The following is a 23,840-nucleotide window of genomic DNA, read 5'->3' as shown; positions in this document are numbered from 1 at the left end:
ACACACACACACACACACACACACACACACAGGCATGTATTTGCACATTACCTAAACCAAATTCCAAACCTACTGAATCGGAATCTCGGGTTTGAGCCTAGGAATCTTTTTAGAAAAATGTCTATGAGTGGTAGAAGGCTGAGTATACAGGATGAAGGATCTCTGGATTGAAATGAATTCCTGTTCCCATTTCTGGTTCCTCTAAACATGACCTGGTTCCCTCATCTTAGTCATCTTCATTTAAATTCTGCCTTTGAAATGCCTACCTCTCTCCTCTATAAAAGCCCACGTTATTCCATTTCAAAGATGTGCCATCATACTGTCCTTAAGTTGGTTATTTTTTTAAAATTTAACTTTCTTCAGAATCATTTTTGTTATCTTGCAATCATCCAAGATCTGTGTTATTTTAACTTCATTCTCCCTTTTATTTATAGAATACAGTCTTCTAAATTTTATCATTTGGCCTTCTGTAGCCTTTCTAAAAGTTTATAATTTCTTCTCTTCCTAATATAATATCTTGGACTTATTAATCTTTCATATAAATTATGTGGTTTCTCCCTGATCTCTTTGCTATTAATTTAATTTTTTCGTGGACAAAAGTATTAAATGCTATTGAATCCATTTCTAGTTATATAACCAAAAGAAAAACAGATACTTGCACACCAATGTTTGTAGGAGCATTATTTATAAAAGTTAAAATCTGAAAACAACCCAGTATCCACCAACAGGTGAACTGATAAACAAGTTGTGGTATATACATACAATGGAATATTAATTAGAGTCAAAAAAGGATGAAATTCTAATACATTATATAATATAAATGAACCTTGAAAACATTTTGCTAAGTGAAATAAGCTCGACACTGAAAGACAAAACTTGTATGATTCCACTTATATGAGGTATCTAGAATAGGCAAATTTATAAAGACAGAAAATAGATTAGAGTTTACCAGGGGTTAGGGGAGAGAGGAATGGGGAATTTTTATTTAATGGGTACAGAGTTTCTATGTGGAATGATAAAAAAAAGTTCTAGAAACAGTGGTGATAGTTGCACAAAACTGTGAATGTGCTAATATCACTGAATTTTATACTTAAAATTGGTTAAAATGGTAAATTTTATGTTTATATTTTATCAAAATTTTAAAAAGCTACTGAAATGATTTTCTTAACTTTCCTAGAGCATCCTTTTCTTCACACTGACGAATTTTATCTATATTATTAAAAGAAAATAAAAACCCATCCATACTTTTTCCATATCCCTAAATCTATCACCTCTTTAGATTTTTTTGTAAAAATAAAGTGTAATATGGATACTCAGCATTTTCCACACTTCGAGCACAATGATGTTGTAGATACACACATAAAACACTTCAAGTCTCTATATACACATGTGCAGGCACACATACATACTCCACTTTACATCTCCTCCTTAGACTCTTGCAAATTTCACCAAAATTATTCTTTGGTTCTTGTATTTGAGCTTTCATTTAGATAAAAGCTATTAAGACTATAAGGTTTACAGTGCAGATAATGTTATGTTGCAAGTTATTTTTAGATGCCAAGTACTTTGCAAATACAATAATGAGAAAATATCAATTTCAAAGGTTTACCCAACATACAAGAAAAGAGTTTAAAAGGAAGGAAGATAAATACATCTAAAGGATCTCTAAAGAACTGGTATTACGTAAACTATGAGGAAGCTGAGAAATGATATTCTCAAAGGAAAAAATAGGGCAGAGCAGAAAGTTACTTTAATCTGAACTACAAAGAATTATAAGATAATTAAATTTATTATTTTTAGAGATGATACTTTTAAAGTTGCAAAAAAATCTTCTGGTCTTATTAAAAAGAATAAAATTAATAGGAGTAACTTGTCCTTATAAAACCCTGGAAAATTTAGGAAAAATAAATTAGGAAATACTTTTAGTATATGGAAAATTATTGAAAGATCCCATACATGAGAAATAAATGTACATAATATATGATGTGAAAAGAAAACTTAAGCAAAGATGATGATTTTTAAAAATATATATTCTATGTAAAGAGAAGAATGTGGAGTTGTACAAAAAAGCAGAAAGGACAGGTGGTAGTGAGTTTAAAAAGTCACTTTAGGAGCAAACTGGACTGGGCTGTTAAATAGCAAAGCATTTTCCTATTTCTAAGATGTTAGGACAATATGTAGGTAAAACTTTTATTGGAAATAAAATATGATCAGGGTTACAAGACAACAGAGGAGCAATGCCAGTGATTTTTTAAATGCAGCAAACTATAAAGGAGGCAACACAGGCCAAACAGCAAGTTGCAAGTACATAGGAGATGATTGCAATGTCTCAAATAAATTAATGGGGCAGCCACAGGCAGCAAATAGGAAGAGGAGGCAACAGTCGAGCAAACTCAGTCAGCAGTCTAACTCAGTGGCACAAGGCAAGTGTAGATGATAGCAGAAATGCTAAACAATCTCACCTACTTACAGTGTTACAGGTATAGATTGGGCAGGGCAAGATCAGGCAGGCAGATGACGTAGCACTTGTTAGGCCATAGTATAGGGGAATTGTAGGGGAGCAGATAGATAATGCTGGGCAGTCTAAAATGCTAAAATGACAGATGGATACGGCAGTACCAGGCCATTTGCTGATGGACAAAGTACCAGTGAGTGAAGAATGCAAATCATTCAGCAGATGAGTGAAGTGAGGCAAAAAGGAGAGACAAAAACCAAAGGCAATCAAGCAGGAAGACAGAACGGTAGAGAAACAATGACAGATCATCAGAAGCAGTTGTATAGGGTAATAACAAGCTTTCAGCAGAGGAATAAAACACCATTCAGGAAAAGATGAGATTGAGAGTGAGGCAGTCCCCTGAACTGGGTGTCTTCCATCTAGGATACAGTAATCAATAAACTGCAAATGAGAATCCACAAGAGAACAGCACACAAATGGAAATAGCAGATGGATCTGAACTCTATTGCCCAGGGATACAGAATGACCCTAGAACATAGATACATAGCAATCCACAAAGAAATTAAACAGATGTGAAAAATGGGTCCAAGCATTTTTTATGATGATAAAAGAAACCAAAACACTAAAAATTATTAATCTGAAAATGATTGGCTGGGATTGAAGTCTTCGCTTACCCCTTTCTGGAGCCCACAAAATGGGAATGTTGGGAATTTCTGCAGCAGAAAAACAGAAGAGAAAAGGGATTTCTGACTCCCAGTTTGAGGAAAGCAGGTCAAATTTAGGGCTATATGAACTGGTTCAGGGAAATAAGAACCAGCCTGAACCTTCTCCCTTCCTCAGAATGAAACCATTTCTGAGTTATGGGAAAGGTTTAGGAAGCCCTCACCCCATCATTCCCCACAACCTCCCCTTTCACACTTACCTCCAATGCAAACAGTTTCCAGCAAGGAGGTACTTGGAAAAATTCACTCTTATGTTTACACCATGGCAAAATGGGAAGATGGTCAACTAATGGTACTTCCTGTGTAGGTCGGGCTTCTAATTCAGTGGGATCCCTTCCACTCTTTGTGAATGAGCAGAGGGGACAGATTACTAGAAACTACCTACCTCTTTGAAAGTGGATGAGAAACAATCAGGGGCAGTAATGTCAATCAACAAATAGTAATATCAGTAAGTATCTTGGTGATCTCATCAATTGTCATGGATTTTAATTCCATTTATATGTTGATGACTCCAAAAATAATATTTCTAGCCCAGATTTTCCTACTGAAGTCTAGATACATATACCTAATATCTACTTTTTTGGGGGGCAGGGGGAAGGAGTCTCACTCTGTCACCCAGGCTGGAGTACAGTGGCGCAATCTCAGCTCACTGCAAACCTCTGCCTCCTGGGTTCAAGCAATTCTCCTGCCTCAGCCTCCTAAGTAGCTGGGATTACAGGCGTGCACCACCATGTCTGGCTTTTTTCTTTTCTTTTCTTTTAGTAGAGACAGAGTTTCACCTGGTTGTCTAGGCTGGTCTTGAACTCCTTACCTCATGTGATCCGCCCACCTCAACCTCCCAAAGTGCTGGGATTACAGGTGTGAGCCACTGTGCTCAGCCTCATATACCTAATATCTAATTGCAATTCAATATCTCCACTTGAATACCTAAAGGAAGTTCACATTTCCATAACCAAAGTAAAATTCTTGATCTTCCCCCTCAAACCTACTTTTCCCATAGTCTTCTCCATTTCATTAAATGGAAACTACATCCTTCTAATTCCCAAGTCAGGTCTTATACCTGACTTCTCTCTTTATCTTATTCTATCTGTTTACCTCTCCCTTCAAAATATATCAATAATCTACTTCTCACTACCTCCACCTCTATCATTGGTCTAAGCCACTGTCATTTTCCACCTGGGTTATTTTAATAGTCTCCTAACTTGTTTCTACATTAAAATATGTCAGTTCATGCCATGCCTCTACTCTATTACACTAAGGGTGGCATTCAGGTTCCAGATGATCCATGGCTTCCTCTTTCTCCTCCTTAAGGTCTTTGTTCAAATGTCATCTTATCAATGAGGCCTTCCTTAATGGATGACCCTATTTAAAATTATAACCCTCTTTCCCGCCTGGGCTACTATCCTCCCTCCCTGGTTAATTTTTACACATAGCACTTACCATCTCCAGTACTATACAGTTTACTTGTTTTTTTAATAGTTTGTATCCTCTCACTAAAATGTAAATTCCATAAAGGTAGGAACTTTTGACTTATTAGCTCATTGCTCTATCTCAACATCTGAAACAGTGCCTGGCATGTATATATCTATATCTATATCTGTATCTATATCTATACCTATATCTTGTAGGCTTTAAGTACATATTTGAGTCCATGAAGCATTAACTTCTTATGGGGCTTCCTCTCTCAGTCTCAAATTTTCAGAGTATTCTTCTGAAAGCTCACATACTATGAGCTTTTAGATTAACAGAGCAGATGCTAGTGCACTATAGAACAGGAATGTTCTATAACAGGGTTGGCAAACTACAGCCCCAGGGCCAAATCCTGCCCATTTCCTGTTTTCGTTTTTTTTTTTTTTTTGTATGGCCTGCAATCTACAAGTGATCTTTGTATTTTTTAACGATTCAAGAGATAATCAAAAGAAGAACAGTATTTCATGACACATGGAAATATATGAAATCTAAATTCAGTGCCCATAATAAAGTTTTGTTAGAACACAGCCAGGCTCATTTATTTATATCATCTGTGGCTGCCTTTGTGCTACAGGTCTGGCAGAGTTGGGTAATTTTGACAGAGACCATATGCCTACAAAATCTAAAAAATTTACCATCTGGCCCTTTTAAATAAGTTTGCTGACCCCTGTCCTATAGTATTTTATATTTAGAAGGCAAAGAGTAATAACTAAACTTTAAGCAATGATACACTAGAATTTACTGTTAATATTGTTACTACTATTGCCCATAGTAAATGTTTGGGGGAATGTATACTTATACTAGGATTTGCTTTCAATATTATTATTATTATTATTTTTATTTTTTATTTTATTTTTGAGACAGTGTCTTGCTCTGTTACCCAGGCTGGAGTGCAGTGGTGCGATCTTGGCTCACTGCAATCTCCACCTCCCGGCTACAAATGATTCCCCTCCCTCAGCCTCCTGAGTAGACGGGATTACAGGGGCATGTAATCATGCCTGGCTAATTTTTCTGTTTTTAGTGGAGATGAGGTTTTACCATGTTGGCCAGGCTGGTCTCAAACTCCTGACCTCAGGTGATCTGCCCACCTCGACCTCCCAAAGTGCTGGGATTACAGGTATGAGCCACCGCACCTGGCCTGCTTTCAATATTATATACAAGTAGCCTCTCATTCCTCTAAATATTATTTATTAAAGAGGGTGATATTCATTCATCTATCTACCCCAGAGAGCAGCCCCATCTTGAAGGGACAAAGTACAATACCAGTAAGTCTTAAAAATGGCAAAATGGGAGAGAATGAAAAAGGAAGTAAATAGGGCCCATAAAGGGAACTTATATCAAAGTATCACACAATTAACCAAACTTCTAAATACATACCCTAACAATAGTTGGAAATTAGCATAATATGAATTTCTTTTGAATCCCATCAATGGGGTTATTAAAGTGACCTTGTTATAATGGGTTTGCCTATACAATGTAATCTTGAATCATAGCAGACAACTGACACATTATAATAAGACTCCATTATAGTTATACAATATTCAAAACTAACAATTATATTCTCTCTGGTTTAAATACCTCCATTTTGTAAAAAAGAGTATTTAAAAAATTTTGTAAAACTGCATTCAGAAGCACCTCCTAATCAAAACTGACCTAGCTTTTCTTTCCATAAAGGTTTAGACTGAGGATTATTCCACGCAAGGACATTATGTTATTTGCTGCAATACAACTTATAGAAAGGAGTGAAGAAGCTGAGGGGGAAGACACTTAAATTATCCCAGTGGCACTCATGGCTATAATGTTATCTTCATTCTTCACAGAGAGGTATACTTTATTTCTTTGTATATCAATTAGTCCTTCCAGCATGATGGACTGCTTCTTCCACACTGTTGCCTTTGGCTTTTGGTCTTGCTCATTCAGTGACACTGACAACCACCATCTTCAAACTGTACACACAAGAGAGGTTTACTGCTTCTTTCTTTTCAGCATCTTTTGAAGGAACTTGGATCCTTTCTGCTACTTCTCATCTGTGTTCCATTAATAACTATCTAAAATGGTTACTACCTCCAGTGGACATTTGTCCTTCATATTTTAGTAGCAGTTCCAAGTTCCAATACTGGTAAAATTATTAGAATAATTCAAATTGTTTACTTTGTTGCCTGAATCCCTATCAGATGCCTTTTATGGCAGGCAGTAACAACAAAGTTACGAATATTCTTCCCTTCTAATTCAGTGATATTATTCTGAGAAGTTCATAGCACTTGACAGATATAAAGTACTCATTTGTTGTCATCTTACTACATTTTATGTGAAAAGCAACAGTAAGTCCATTTCATAGATGGGCACCTAATATACAGAGATAGAAATCCATATTCCTGATTCCAGAGAGTAGTAAAGAAAGGAATATCCTGAAATCTCCCTTCCTTAGACTATGTCTCTAGATAAATATACTTTTAGCATTTTACTAATATATCTGCAAAATATTTATTTATATTTTAATTGTTAATTTCTTAGCACTCATTTTGCAAAACCAAAGTATTCTGGTATGCTAGCCTCTTTTTATTTCACAAGAGTGGATTTGGAAGGGTGTACTAGAAAGGTGATTTCAAGATATTATTACTGATAAATTCAAGCTAAAATAAGGATTTAACAAGTCCTCTTTGGTATTTCTTTTCCCTTTTCCACAACTATACTATTGTGTACTTTAGGTCCTACCCTGTTTGATTTTTTCTTACAGAGAATAATTCTTATAGTATTTATTCAACCATCACTTAACTTATTTTTAAAGCTAAAGCTCTTTCTAAATATATTGTAGATAACAATAGCAAAGATTTATATCACAAGGAAATACTGTTTTTAGTGCCTTGCTTATATCATTTACATAATATAACTACTCTATGAGGCAAGTACTCTTACTATCTTCATTTTACACATAAGAAAACAGGTTTTTAAAGTTAAGTAAATTATATGGGGGTTGCACACTAATAACAGGTGGATCTAAGATTCAAACCCAAATAGTCTGTGCTCTTAACCACCATATTACTTTTATTATTTCTATGCCCATTATGGAGCAGATTTAACCAGTCTGTTATGCTACTCCATAAAAGGTTCTATGGGCAACACTATTTTTCTAGTTAGAACTGTAATTAGAAACAGAACTTACCATCACTTGCATGTACACTTGCTTATATGTTTATTTAACGTATGATCTCTCTTATCCATAGGGCCCCATAAAAGCTGAGTGCATATTCTGACATAGAGTAGGTATACAATTAGGACATATATTTAAAGGAAACTGAATATCTAATTTTTATTTGTGGGTTCTTCACATAGGAAATTTTTGTTTTTGCCTTATTCTCAAAATTGCAAAAATTCTGACCTCAAGGAACAATGTACTCTTCCCTCTTTAGTGCTACTATGTGGAATAGGACCCTTTCAACTTAACAGTCTTAAATGCAAAGTCAATTATTGCTCTAATTATTTATCTAAATGGTCTAATTTTGTACCTATAATTTTTATACTGGTACCATTTTACTATGGAGCTTTTATTTTTTCATGCATAAAAAATAGAGAATGTATATTTTGGGCAAGTCTCTGCCTGGTGGAAAGATTAAATGCAAAAATAATCCAAAAGTAAGTAGACTTAAGGAGAATCGTAACATTTCTTTTCAAATATCAGAAATGTCATGTAAAGGAGGAATTAACCTTCTTTTGAGCACAGCCAAGAGCAGAATTAGGACAAGTGGGTAGAAATTACAAGGTGACAGATTTCAGTTTGATATATTTAGACTTTCAAACAACTAGAGTTGTCTAAATAATGAACTCTTCGATAGAAGAAGTGATGATTGAAATGTTCAGGCTGGAATGATGGAAAGGGCATGCTAGGGCTTTGAACATGATGGTCTTTGTTCTCTTCAAATTCTGAGATACTATGATTTCTCTACTATTATAAAGTTTGTAATTTTATACAAATGCTAAGCTAACTAGAGATATAGCACTGACAAAATCTATGATAACATATTCCTTGATTGTCTTGATTCTTGATTCTAAGGGAAATGTTGATTGAAAAGGTTTCCAAACAACAAATAAACAAAATTGGAATTTGGTGCCTTTCAGTAATTTAAATTTGATAAATAAATAGATAGATAGTTACTATGTTCGCAGATTAAATCAAAACTTTTTTTTTGTTTTTTGAACCAGGGCATAAAAACAAACTCCAAAAAGAATAAAGTTAGTCCTACTGAGGAATGTATTCATATGCATTTGAATAAATGCTGATCCAAAAAAGTGTCTAAGAAAGTCCTGAAAGCATGATTTTACTGTCTATACTGACTGATAGTAGACTTATGAGTTCTGGTTTCCAAGGAATCTTTGAATAAGGACAGTGATATGGTTTGGCTGTGTCCCCACCCAAATCTGGTCTTGAATTGTAATTCCCATAATCCCTATGTGTAATGGGAGGGACTCAGCGGGAGGTATTAATAATTTAATCATGGGGCAGTTACCCTCATACTTTTCTCATGGTTCTCATGATAGTGAGTTCTCTTGAGATCTGATGGTTTTATAAGGGGCCTTTTCCCCTGTGGCTCTGCACTTCTACTTGCTGCCACCATGTGAAGAAGGACGTGTTTGCTTCAACTTCCACCATGACTGTAAGTTTCCTAAGGCCTACCACACCCTGCTGAACTGTGAGTCAATTAAGCCTCTTTCTTTTACAAATTATCCAGTCTTGGGTATGTCTTTATTAGCGATGTGAGAACAGACTAATACAGTAAATCTCTCATTTCTATATTTGGTCCCTCCCTAGCCAGTCTGAAAGAAATAAAATAATGTAGGTCTAGTGTATCCATCCTTCTATGTAAAGTGAATTCTCTGTTTTAGCCAAAAAGATTTTGTTTGTATTTCTCTGTGCCTTGCTCAACATTTTCCTTCTTCTTTACTCCTACCATAATGTCTTCCTCTTTCAAAACCTGAATCCCCCTCAATTTTAGCTTAAATTTTATAAAAATTTCACTGATTACTCAAGTTCACTTTTAATCTTTCTCTTTGAATAAATCTTTTTGCCTGAATTGGCTGAATATTTCTGGTACCAGGTTTATACTGTCTTGGATTGTCATGTGACTATTTTAGGAGTATATGTACTTCAGCTTTAGGTTCGATAAAGCCCAAGGTGCTTCATAAATATTTGTTACATTGAACAAAGACAATGAATGCTGTTCTTACCAAACAGGAAGGTACTAAGTGTGCCTATGATCTGAAAAAAAAAATTCTGCTTTCAGTGGACAATATAAAAATAATTATAAACCCCAGATATACAGTGGGCTATTGCTAAAAAGCTATTTTTTCACTTGTCTTGTTTCAAGACAAGTCCTTATTTTTAAGACATATCCACCAGTTATGTTTGTAGTTAACAATAGCTATTAGAAACACAATGGTTAGTAGCAAAAGTATTTGGGGCTACCATATCTAATTAGAGATAATAGGTAGTACTGTTAATTAAATGAGGAAGAAAAAGAATGAATACTGAGCATCTACAAAGATTACAGGCATTATGTTAGATCCTTTTACACACATTTATTGCCATTTACTACTTGAAAAATCTTGGGCAAGTCAATGAATCAATCTGTGTCGCAGTTTCTGCATCTTTAAGGCAGAGCTAACAATAAATAGTACCTGCCTTATACATATATTATTTATTTATTTATTTATTTTTTTTAAGACAGCGTCTCACTCTGTCACCCAGGTGGCCCCATCTTTGCTCACTGCAACTTCCGCCTCCTGGGTTCAAGTAATTCTCGTGATTCGGCCTCCTGAGTAGCTGGGACCACAGGCACGCAACAACATGCCTGGCTAATTTTTTTGTATTTTAGTAGACACCAATTTCACCATGTTGGCCAGGCTGGTCTCAAAATCCTGACCTCAAGTGATCCACCACCTCGGCCTACCAAAGGGCTGGGATTATAGGCATGAGCCACCACACCTAGCCTTGTATGGTTGTTTTGAAGACTAAATGAGTTAACATATGCTTAAAAGAGTTCCTTGCACATAGTAATTGCTATATGTGTTAGTTTTTATTATTGACTATGTTTATTATTAGAATCAACAATTTTGAGAGGTAGGTAGGCATCAGCTAATTTAGCAGATGAGAAAACAGATTTGAATAGGTCAACTTGCCTTAAGTTTCATAGTTAGTAAGTAGTAGCACTAATACTCAAATTTAGGAATCTGACTCTGTAGTGTAAGCCTTTTCCACTATACCATATTGCATGCCAACATGTTTATATGAAGATATGACATGGGACCTATTTCATAAAATTACGATGAGCTCCTTAAAATGGGATCAAATATAACCATCAAATCTGACCATAGAGGAATGGAACATTTTATTAAATTCAGTTTTAAATACTTCAGGTATAAGGGTTTCTAGTATTCTGCTTTGTAAGCAATTTAATATTAATTTTCCTATTTGCATAGAACAATTTTAAGATAGTCAAAATCCTAGTTCAATATGATTAATTTTAGCCTTACCATGTATAACAGGTATTTTATTTTACTCAAAACAAAATCAAATTTTCTATCAAAAACAAATGATTAAATATGGTGTTTTTTGCTATGCTTCTGTAGGAGAGTGTTTTCTGATTGTTAAAATGGCCAATATTAACTTTTAGGTGAGTTATTAAATGTAAATTCTCACTATCTTTCACAGGAGTAACAAACTGAAAATCATTAACATGTTGTTAGTAACTTAGGTCAATCTTTTCTTCTTCCCAGTGCTTATACAGTGTTCTTATTTTTGAAGCATTACAATATCAGAAAGAAAAATGACTAATGACTGCATAAAATAATACTTGTCTTATAGTAACAAACACTCAAAATTATGACACACATACATTTCAATAAATTGTTTATAAAACAATTTTTATAACTCTCTTTAATTTGTATTAGAAAACAGACATTTTCATGAAAAAAATCTAATAACCTAAGTGAAAAAAGTTTGTAGAAAAGCTTAGATATTTATCTGCCCCAAAGAAACCTAAAAGTAGCCTATAAACAGAATACACCTTCTAAAATTCAGAGTCTTTTCCTAGGTCAGGTTTCTTTGGTACCATTTTGTAGTATTTTCCCTCTTTCAGCATTGGTCACTTTGTCTGATGCCTCTTCACTTCCATAATGAAACAGTTATAAGAACCCCCCCCCCTTTTTTTTTTTTGAGGCGGAGTCTCGCTCTGTCGCCCAGGCTGGAGTGCAGTGGCCGGATCTCAGCTCACTGCAAGCTCCGCCTCCCGGGTTCACGCCATTCTCCTGCCTCAGCCTCCCGAGTAGCTGGGACTACAGGCGTCCGTCACCACGCCCGGCTAGTTTTTTGTATTTTTTAGTAGAGACGGGGTTTCACCGTGTTAGCCAGGATGGTGTCGATCTCCTGACCTCGTGATCCGCCCGTCTCGGCCTCCCAAAGTGCTGGGATTACAGGCTTGAGCCACCGCGCCTGGCATAAGAACCCTTTTAAATAAATATTCCTTATGTCAAATTTATAGTTTCCTGGTATTTTTGCTATTTCTTCTTTTGTTTGATTATTTCATAATCATCAATTATATCAGCATACTTTTGTTATGAGGCATTTCTAAGAATGTCAGTTTAAAACTATTTTTTGTCAGTTTAAAATTATTTTTAAGAGTGAGATTTTACTTAATGTATAACAAATTCATTTTATTAATTTTTAAAGTGCAGAATTCTATATATTACTTAGAATAAGGGATATTTTATTTTTGTTATGCTGTATTGTCTGTTGAGACAATGGGGCAATACACTTCAATATGGCAGAAAAGCATTTTTTCTTTGCTCCACCTAAAATTAAAAATATAAGGAAGGAAACCTAACATTATTCGGATTACTAAAGAACCAAAGGTAAAAGTCAGAAAATAAAAAAATGTGAGTAAAGATGACTTGTTGTCATCCAACAGGCCAGGGGTGGACAGGCTTTTCTGCAAAGCATCAGATGATAAATATGTCAGGCTTTATAGGCTATATGATCTTGTTTACAACTTCTCAACTCTGCTATTTTAGCCATAGACAATACATAAATAACTGTAGCTTTGTTCTAATAAATCTTCATTTATAGACCCTAAAATTCAAATTCCAAATAATTTTTCACCTCACAAATATTACTCTCCTTTTGATTTTTTCACCCATTTAAAAATGTAAAATCTATTCTTAGCTTCCTGGACATGCAAAAAAAAGGTGACAGGCTGGATTTGGCTTGTGGGCCACATTGCTTACTCCTGTGAAAGTCTCACCCATTTTTTAACTTCAGTACCAAGCATGGCACTGAACACATATTGAGGATTAAAAACAAAAGCTTCACAAATGAGCAAGTGGACAAGACATACATGTATGCTAGGCTTTTATTTAACTCTTTTACCTATGATCAAAATAATATATTAGCATACAACCCTTAATTCAATACAGCTTAGTGCTCTAAAAGTACTGAAAGTTATTTTGTGCCTTTTAAATATTTAACAGTTTAACATTTTCTAATTTACTATATTATCAAACACTTTTAAAATAAGCATAGAGATATTCTTTTGTTAATATTTCTTAATCTTTTAGCTCTTCTAGAATTTATGCATTTATGTCTAAAGGGCCCTCACTTCACCTTGCTCATATGTCTATAACTAAACTTTTATTTTTTAAGAATGATAAAAGATCCTTTATATAATAATACCTTTTTTGGACATACATTGCTTTGAAGTAATAATGGGACATAAAGGGTTAATACTTGTATAGAAATGAGTTTTACGATCTGTGGAACTTTATAATTACGAATATTTCACTAGTGACAATGAATTATCCAACCTTTATCAAATCAGAAAAAAATGCAATCTGGCCAGCCACGGTGGTTCATGCCTGTAATCTCGGCACTTGGGGAGGCTCAAGTGGGCAGATCACTTGAGATCAGCAGTTTGAGACCATCCTGGCCAAAGTGGTGAAACCCTGTCTCTACTAAAAATATAAAATTAGCTGGGCTTGGTGGTGCACGTCTGTAATTCCAGCTACTCAGGAGGCTGAGGCACGAGAATTGCTTGAATCTGGAAGGTGGCGGTTGCAGTGAGCTGAGATCATGCCACTGCACTCCAGCCTAGGTGACAGAGTGAGACTCTGTCTCAAAAAAAAAAAAAAAAAAAAAAGGAAAAAAAGCAAGCAATCTATTATTAAAAACCATTTTTTATTATCAAAACAAAATTCTAAAAAGTTGATGAGTGAGAACTGTCATGATTTTATATGTAAGTTTTGATAGCATCTCATATTTACAGGCAGGCAGAAGGCTAGAAGGCATGCAAGTATCAGATGAACCATATTCTATGACGCAGGGCCTAAAAATATTAAATTCATAATTTAGGAAAATCAATTCTGATAGCCCTATTCCTATAAAATATGTAATAAAGAAGATAAACTTTACTATACTTGATATTCTATTCTCATTTTTAATAGACCGAGAGGGAAATCTGTTGATTAAATTTTTCATTTTATCTAGAGTTCATACCCATTGACAAAATCTTTGGATTTTTTTTTTCATTCATCATATTCATCATTTTCATCCTTCATTTTTTTTTCTTACAACACACACATCCCACAAACAATTTTCCTTTGTGCTTTACAGATTAAGGTAATTACTGACAATTATTGACTATAAAACATTAGGATTTTTAAGGGAGAAGTTCTACATTGTTTTACTTTTATCAAATTAGTATTTGTGCTTTCTACCAATAACTTCTGACCTCATTAAAAAATATTTGCCATCCTGACGTATATAATATAGGTAAATGTGTCTAGAAACAGCTTCTTCTCTTTAGATCCAACTATCAAAACAGACAAACTACTATATAATTCAGGTACAGAATTATACTTCTAAATTCCTATCTGATATGTCAATATTATATGTTAGATATTATAAGAACTGCAACTACTCTAGGGTGTAAAGTAAAAGGGAAATTAGTAGAATTACTTTTTAGTGGGCCTATATTGATTTTATGTTTGCTTATTTATTATTTATTTTATTGGTATTATTTAATAGCCCATGAGTGCTACAAACTTTTGCCATATTCATATCATATGTATGTATATATACATATAAAATATGAAGTGAACCTATTAAAGATCAAGTTATTCACAATCAGGTAAATTGCTTCTTTTCAAAAACAGATATTAGAGAAGACATATTTATGTATATTTTAAATCCATTTAAGAAACCCCTAATGTAATTTTACCTATGTAGCTGCTATAGGTATATATGAATATAAGAGCACCTCAATAGTTTTCAAATAACTGAAAAACTTTAAGAATAAAATACTGCTCAATTTCTGAATAATGAAATATACAATACCATGGAAACAGACACTTGTCAACTAGTAGTACCAAAAAAGAAAAGAAAAAAAACTCAGATACTAGAACAGCAGAAATTTAAGATTTGTGATTTATATAATATAGAGATGGAAGAGATCAAATATGAAGCTTACCCTATCAAAATTAAGAAATAAGTTAACAAGATTCTAAAGATTTCATGGACATACCTTAAATCAAGTAAAAGGCTATAGTTGTCTATTTGGTATTACATACAAAAAAGAAAAACTATCAAATGTGTCCATTTGGTGGTTACAAAAGTTACATCGCAACAAATAAAAAAATTTGACTCTTATAAATTAACTCTTACATAAAATACCAGGAATAGTTCTCATTGAACAGTCACAGCCACCTTGGTAAATAGGTGCTTTTATTTCCCTTGCTTTATAGAAAACTAAGGCACAAAGTGGTTAAATGACTAGTCTCAATAGAGGTATAGGAGAAAAATACATTTGGTCTTTGTTCTTGATTCCTGACTTACTATAGAACTCATAAAACCCTTGGGAATTTCCTGAGTGATAGGAGTAGAGGGTGCCTTTTGTTATTCCTAACAAACCCTTTGCACCCCCCTCCTGCCTCCCTGTTTTTTTTGAGACAGGATCTCTCTCTGTCACCCAGGCTGGAGTGCAATGGTGTGACCTCTGCTCGCCACAACCTCTACTCTCAGGTTCAAGTGATTCTTATGCCTCAGCTACCCGAGTAGCTGGGATTACAGGTGTGTGCCACCACACCTGGCTAATTCTTTGTATTTTTAGTAAAGACGTGGTCTCCACTTTGTTGGCCAGGCTTGTCTTGAACTCCTGGCCTCAACTGATCCACCCGCCTGGGCCTCTGAAAGTGCTGGGATTACAGGCATGAGCCCCTGTGCCAGGCCCAAACCTCTTCAGATCACACCTGAGTTTATGCTAATGAGATTACTTAGGGTGCCTGCCTAGATAGCCTCAGGATGGGGCTGGTCTGGTCATTGGAAAGTCTAAGTTGTTAGAACATTGGAATTTTCAGTTCCACCCACTGAGGGGTGGGGTTGGAGATTGGGCTCTATAAAATCTCTTGAACAATGGGATTCAGAGAGCTTCCAGAGTGATGAACTCATCAAGGTGCTGGAGGGGTGCTAAATACTGAGAGGGGGTGGAACCTCCTTGCCCCTATACCTTGCCCTGTGCATCTCTTGCATTTGGCTATTCCTAAATTGTATCCTTCATAGTAAACTGGTAAGCATAAGTAAAGTGTTTCCAGGAGTTTTTGGACCTATTCTAGCAAATTAGTGAATCTGAAAATGGGGGGTTATGGGAACCAGCGGACTTTGTAGTCAAGTAGGACAGAATTTTGAGTAGCCTGGGGATCTGGTACTTGCCACTGGCATGTGACGTGAAGGCAATCTTGTGGACTGAGCCCTTAAATCTGCGGAGTTTAGTACTAATTCCTGGTAGGTAGTGTCACAACTTAATTGAAATAAAAAGAAGGACATCTGATATCTGTTGAAGTTGAAGAATTGGCTGGTTCGAGTAAAAAAACCCAAATAGCATCAGAAGTGTCAGTAAAAACACTCCATCTATGGTCACCTTGTTGATAAGTAGCAGAGCCAAAATTCAAAGGTTTGAATTTTCAGCCTAGCATTTTGTATTAACTGGAAGCCTCATAGGATATAAAACATTTTGTGATGTAAATTATTTCCCCACAATGAATTATCCAAGGAATTAAAAATAATACTGTTATTTGGTTATGAATGAATTTTCTGGTGAAATTTTTTCTATTTTTCTGTTATGGAAAAATATGAAAATATCAAACCATCACACAAAAAATAGGCATATGTAAATCCAAAGTGATTTACTAAAACACTTAAGACAGCACCCAAACTCCAAAAATCCATATCTTAAGGTAAGTAGTCAATGTTCTTACAAAGAAACAAAAGATAAGCACACCCCTACAGGAGATGGCTTCCTTCCCAATTGTACTTTTTCAGTTAGTCATAGCATAAAAGAAATGTAAAACTTGGCCAAAGAACCATTAACTATAGAAGCCAGAAGCTAAATAAATTGTGTAAGGATGACTTCATTTATGCAGTTGAAGTTAACCTCTCAACACAGCTTGATTTTGATTGTTTTAAAAGCCAAAACTATTTTATTTAAAACCCTAATTATAATAATATCAAAAGTTTATGTACCATGGTTTTTATATAGAGGAATAGAAAAACAATACTTCTTAAAATTGCATTTTCATATAGTAGAGCAGCAGTTCTCAAAGTCTGAAAGTATGGTCTATGGTCCAACAACAACATCTACATCACCTGGGGCCTTGTTAGAAATACAGATTCTCAAGACCCATTGCAGCTTTACTGAATCAGAAACTCTAGGGGTGGGGGGTCAAGCAATTTGTGTTTTAATAAGTCCTCTAGTTGATTTTGATGCAGGATAAAGTTTGAAAACCATTGTACTATTATAAGAAGGCCAGTAATTATTTAATAGATGCAGAGCAAAAGTACCTTGTGGTATGTTAATAAGGTAATAGATACAATAGTGTACTGATTTGAAATAGAAAGACATAGTAAATATTAAGTTGAAATTGATCCAAGAAACACATTTGGTTGGGGGTTTGGGGACGTAAAGGAAACTGTCACAATTGGTAATGTAATTTTATGTATGGCTCTGAGGTGACAACTGTGGTTTATGGCTTCCTTAAACAAAAAATACACTCCCCTCCCATATTAGTTAATAGTGCTTATTCTTCATTCTTTCCCTAATTTTTCTTTCTATATATAAACAAGTTGAAGATGATTCATGTGTTCTTCAGCCTAGATATTAATTCTACTTTTGGGCTCATTAAATTCTGCATTTAAATGCTGTTCACATTTAGAATTGCGGAAAATATATCCCTTTTCAACAAAAGTACTGTAAAATCAGTATATTCTATTGCAGTCATCTTACTGTAATTTTAGACAAATGACAAGGGTACCTCAAGAAAAGAATTATATTGACAAAGCACATCAGACCAGATGCCATGCTAACCATCAGAATTCTGCTATCACTTCCTTTGGAAATGTGCCTAAAATTAGGCTGACATCAAGCAAATGACAGATTACCTCTGGAACAGTTTAATCTTCCTCATATTGTATCATTTCTAGTTTAAGCCCAAAGAAAAAAAGTCAAGAAACATTTTTCACAATTCATCCACAGCAAAATTTTCACATTATTAGAACTACAAGTTATTTGTTATGCCTAGCAAAGTTATAAAAATAATATAAATATAGTAAAAAGGATTTAAAAAAACATGATTAGTTTAATCCTTGAATATGAAAAGGCATGTACATCTTACCTCTGGAGTGACATCTCGTGGTGCAAACCCTGTTCCTCCAGTTGTTAATATCAAATTAAGTTCCTTTTCATCACACCAATCTATCAGGGTTTCCTGAAAGAAAACAATAGTATAGTCATGTGCAGAAGAACTTGCCTGCTTGCTCAAAACATCCCAGTCCTCGGACACTTTGTATTCAGTGAGGAAACACAGATTCTTTTCAACAGCCAGTAAGAAAACTTTTAAGCACAATTCATGGAACAGTTTCACTCTTGATCAAAAGGCACTGAAATTTTGAGTACTTATTTTATTAATTATAGAAAATGAGGATGCAAGTATCAAATTCTTGAAAGTAAATAAAACATAAGAAAAACCGTAAATAAAGAGCTTATAATTAATGGCTTATCTGAAGTTCTTTTTAGCCATTCAAAGACACTACTATGACAGTTACAGAGATTAGAATTATATATCATAAAATTCTGGAGCTGGCAGGGTCTTTAGCAGATGTGCCTCTTTATTTTCTAATGAGCAACTGAAGTACAATGTGCTTAAATAATTCACAAAGTTACACACCTAGTTTGTAACAAAGTGAACTAGGATCTCCATCTGCTGACTTTTCCTATTCTTGCTAATTCTATCAACCGATCCTACATTTTAGCCATTTGCTAAGAAGGGCAATTAAGTGCTCATTAAATTATAATCATATACTTGCATTGGTATTATATTGTTTCATCATGTTTTTACAATTCAGAGTCAAAATTTAAAAATATAATTCATCATTTAATTGCCAATAACTCGTGTGAAATACAAATAGCAGGCTGATACTGAGATGTACAATACAGTGCCCTCAGTTTTCAAATTCATCAGTGACAGAAAATGTAGGATGATTATTTAGAATAAATCCAAGACCTAAAAAATGATTTTTTCCCCTTTCTTTGCAGATCTGTGTTTTATTCTGGTATCATAGAAATGCAGAGCTCAGAGCTCTAAATAAAGGAAACTTTTCTGTGCAATGATTAATGAATGGCAACAAACTATTTTTTAAAAACATAAATTGTAGATAACTGAGAGCCCATCTAAAGAATTTTGATCCCTGATATAGTTATAATTTTGTTCTGAGAAAGCCCCTCAAAAATCAATGATTATTATAATAAAGGTGCTTATACAGTGGTTTCATAAACCAAAGTTAAAACTTCAATTGTCTGTGCTTCATTTTAAAAAGTAGAAAAGCTTAAATACTCACTCTTATAAATAGCTCTCTATTCTTTCCGGTATATAAAAAAAAAACAGCCGGGAGCAGTGACTCATGCCTGTAATCCCAGCACTTTGGGAGGCCGAGGCGGGTGGATCACGTAAGGTCAGGAGTTCGAGATCAGCCTGGCCAACATGGCGAAACCCCGTCTCTACTAAAAACACAAAAATTGGCCAGGCATGGTGGAGTACACCTGTACGTCCAGCTACTCAGGAGATTGAGGCAAGAGAATCACTTGAACCTGGGAGGCGGAGGTTGCAGTGAGCTGAGATCGTGTCACTGAACTCCAGCCTGGGTGACAGAGTGAGACTCTGTCTCAGGAAAACAATAAACAAAAAACAAAACCACGGTTGATACCACAACTCAGCAATGTGTAGATTAACTGTCTTTGTTTTCTGACTGATGTATCCTAGAACACCTTAGATCTCTTTGTAACATTCCTAAGTACTTCCATTATGGAAGTGAAATGCCTGTGCCACAGTTTTCTCACCTCTGATTGCAATCCATTTATATCAGATCTTGATAAAAAGTGATATGAAATCTAAGTTGCATCAACAAAATATCTAAACACCAAAATGTTTATATCAAATACCAACTTTCAGTATTAATATTAAGAGGGTATTCAAACTTTCAAATTTTAAGATGCTAATAAAGATAGTAAAAATGGTCCCTTTATACTGAAGAATGCTCCTGTTTTGCCTCAGGTAATACTTCCTTATAAGATAATTCATCTGTTGACTAAGTAAAAATTTATGAAGTATCTACCATGTATTAAGCGTTAAAAGGTAAAAATAAGAGGAACACTGACTCAGATTTCAAAGAGCTAATAATCAAGTAATGGTTCTCAACCTTGGGTGCACAATGGAATTAACTGCGGAGCTTTAAAAAATATTTGGGCCTCACCTCTTTGGTATAGCTTGGGCGCTGGGATTTTTAAAAGCTTCCCAGGTAATTCTAAAATGTAGCCAGCAACTGAAAACTACTAGTCTAAGAAGACAATCTGTTCAATTACTCAAGGGTAAATTTCACAGATAGTTGAGTAGGCCCACAAAGATTTCACACAGTTTAAAATCAGTTTTTGGCCGGGTGCGGTGGCTCACGCCTGTAATCCCAGCACTTTAGGAGGCCGAGGTGGGTGGATCACGAGGTCAGGAATTCGAGGCTAGCCAGGCCAAGATGGTGAAACCCCGTCTCTACTAAAAATACAAAAATTAGCCAGGCACGGTGGCAGGTGCCTGTAATCCCAGCTACTCGGGAGGCTGAGGCAAGAGAATCGCTTGAACCAGGGAGGCAGAGGTTGCGGTGAGCCGAGAATGTGCCACTGCACTCTAGCCTGGGCGACAAAGCAAGACTCCATCTCAAAACAAACAAACAAAAATCAGTTTTACCACAGTAATATTACTAAAGTTTTTCTATTTCCAGGATGGATAACTGGTAACACTTAATGTATAGATTTGTTTCACTTGAATAACATTTGTTATCTTGAGAGCAGTTAAGAATCTATTCAAGCATTTGGGAGGTAATATTTTGTTGGCCAAAGTAGCTAATGTTATGTATGGCAGATTTCATGTGAGCAAAAGTTTTAGTAAGGCTTTTAGATTTTAAGACAAAATAGAAATCCTATCATTCAGTCACTTGTTTTTCAAAACAAAAGAATTCTTCCTCACCCACCAGTATAGAATTCCAGTTTTCCAGGGCCATAGTTGTCATGCATCTGATTCATTAATTCATTTAACAAGAAAATATTTCAGGGCAAACTTTAATTCAGGTACTTCCTTAGAGAACAGCAATGCAAAGATAAATAAGGCAGTGTCTCTAGTCTCAAGGATTCAGTCAAGTAGAGGAGCTCTTTGTATATAGTTTTCTAGAATCTTGTTACTGGAAGTGTGATCTGAGAACTGACACCAGTGGTGTCATGGAATTAGAAATACACAATTCGAAATTCCATCCAAGATCTACTGAATCAGAAGCTGCATTTTAAGAAAGATACCTCAAGGTGATGTATGTATACATATTAAACTGAACTATGTGCCACATTAGATACTGAGTGTTTTTTCTATCATGTTAAAAAAGCAGTTTATCTTAGCTATTTACTGTACCAATTTATCAAATTTATCTTAACTTAGTAATTTATCTTAGCTTACTAAAAAGCAATTTATCTTGCCATATTTGTTTCTGTACCTGTTAGATCCACTGTATTCTGAGAAAACTTTAATATTCAGCTGCCTATACCAAATAAGGGGTCACTGAAGATTTTTTCATGAAAGCAACTTATGAAAAATCCCTCTGCATCTGTTGCAAAAGTGAGGCTGAGGACATTGTTTATTTTAGTGATTAACTTTTCCTTATGTGGAGGATATTTCTTTTTTTTTTTTTGAGGCGGAGTCTTGCTCTGTCGCCCAGGCTGGAGTGCAGTGGCCGGATCTCAGCTCACTGCAAGCTCGGCCTCCCAGGTTTACGCCATTCTCCTGCCTCAGCCTCCAGAGTAGCTGGGACTACAGGCGCCCGCCACCTCGCCCGGCTAGATTTTTGTATTTTTTAGTAGAGACGGGGTTTCACCGTGTCAGCCAGGATGGTCTCGATCTCCTGACCTCATGATCCACCCGTCTCGGCCTCCCAAAGTGCTGGGATTACAGGCTTGAGCCACCGCGCCCAGCCTGTGGAGGATATTTAAAAAATTATTGCCTTGCATTTCTAGTATTCCATTCCATTCATCTTCAGTAGAATAAAGGTGTATCACAAAAATCCCCCTCCTAATATCTCATAAAATCAACATAAAAGAGTAAAAACTAGAGGAAAAACCTCCACAAGCAACAACCAAATAAGCAAATGACAGAGCTTCATAAGTCTCTTGGATGGTTAAGGACAGAAATAAAAGATCTTTGAGACTCATAATTCATCATTGTGAGGCTCCTAATGCTACTCTGGACTCCACAGAGGTCATAATGGTGAATTCTCGAAATCTTACAAATTCTCATTAATACCTCTAAATTTACAGAGATACAAACTAAAAGAGACTCCATATTTTTTTCTTATTGTAAGCAGCTTCTATAAGAAACATGCAATGGAGGCCTGATCACATTCAAGATGAAGGTTCTAGAAATGAATGTACACTGAATTGAAAAACTAATCTTAAACTTGATGACACTCCCCACATAATCATGAGCTAAACCCTTATCTAGGAAGAAAAATTCTAGCACTGGACATTACTAAAATTTCAGAAGAGCAGAGTATTCCAACAAAGACTATATGTTGTCTCTGGTCTTGCTTCCCCTATTGTTTTTCTGTACAAGTTTCAGATCTGATACAGTCTGGGCTTTTTGTTTCTTCCTACATCTCTGCAACAAGTTTGAAATAAGCACTAATTTGAGGACTGGATATTGTTTTATCAGTTTTTTTTTTCTGAAAAATCATATAATAAACAAATTTGAAGGAGAGGGTAGGTGGGAAGAAAGGTAATAGTGCAAATATCCTTATCTTTCATAGCAAGATTCAACCAATCGTGTCTAAGGTTTAAAATATAGTTAACATTTGACTGTAACCTATTAATGATTTTCCTATTTTTTAAAATTTAGAGGGATTTCAGCATATATCTCTTGTAATAAAAAAGTTATTTCAAAGTCAATAGGCTCTTTTACTCAGTTCTCTTTTCTTCTGTTTAAGTGCAAATAAATGCTACTATATATTAGCTTCAGAAAATTATCCTAATTGTTTATATAGCTATGTCTTTCACTCATTTAAACATCCATACATTCCTCTAGCTACATAATAGTCATTGAAAGATGATGGAATGTTTTATAAACAATGTTAATATTGATTACTCTTGGGTAGTTAAATTTGAAGTATATTTTATTTTTTTACTCCCTTTTTACATTTTTGCCTTGTTTGAATTCTTTGTCATTTGTATGCTCATTCTAAAATAAAGGGATTTCAATAGCCAACGTGGTCCTAAGGAAAAAAACAAAGCTGGAGGCATCCTGCTACTTGACTTCAAACTATACTATAGGGCTACAGTAACCAAAACAGCATGGTATTGGTACAAAAAGACACTGGACCAATGGAACAGAATAGAGAACCCTGAAATAAGACCACACACCTACCACTGTCTGATCTTTGACAAACCTGACAAAAACAAGCAATAGGGACAGAATAGAGAACCCAGAAATAAGACGACACACCTACAACTCTCTGATCTTTGACAAATGTGACAAAAACAAACAACAACCTATTCAATAAAAGGTTCTGGGAGAAC

General features: G+C 35.1%; 1 protein-coding gene and 1 long non-coding RNA gene across 31 annotated transcripts in view; one reads left to right on the top strand and one right to left on the bottom strand.

The window, feature by feature from the left end:
* GPHN (gephyrin) overlaps positions 1-23,840 on the bottom strand; it is a 734,546-nt gene that overhangs the window by 352,219 nt on the left and 358,487 nt on the right. For 19 of the 30 annotated variants that reach the window (XR_013395171.1, XM_077938281.1, XM_077938264.1 and 16 more), the window contains 1 exon segment: positions 18,358-18,450. The exons of 3 other annotated variants lie outside the window; for them this stretch is intronic. Coding sequence is in view for 24 of the 27 variants with exons in the window: in XM_077938264.1 (XP_077794390.1) it covers positions 18,358-18,450 (93 nt within the window). In the remaining 3 variants the exon portion in view is untranslated. 30 annotated transcript variants of the gene reach the window in all.
* LOC144330302 (uncharacterized) lies at positions 10,328-18,610 on the top strand. Its single transcript, XR_013396351.1, has 2 exons — positions 10,328-11,895; positions 18,483-18,610. It is a non-coding gene; the product is annotated as an uncharacterized LOC144330302 (long non-coding RNA).

The sequence above is a fragment of the Macaca mulatta genome, chromosome 7 (assembly GCF_049350105.2).
Source record: "Macaca mulatta isolate MMU2019108-1 chromosome 7, T2T-MMU8v2.0, whole genome shotgun sequence".
NCBI lineage: Eukaryota > Metazoa > Chordata > Mammalia > Primates > Cercopithecidae > Macaca > Macaca mulatta.
This window is presented reverse-complemented; position numbering and strand designations above follow the sequence as displayed.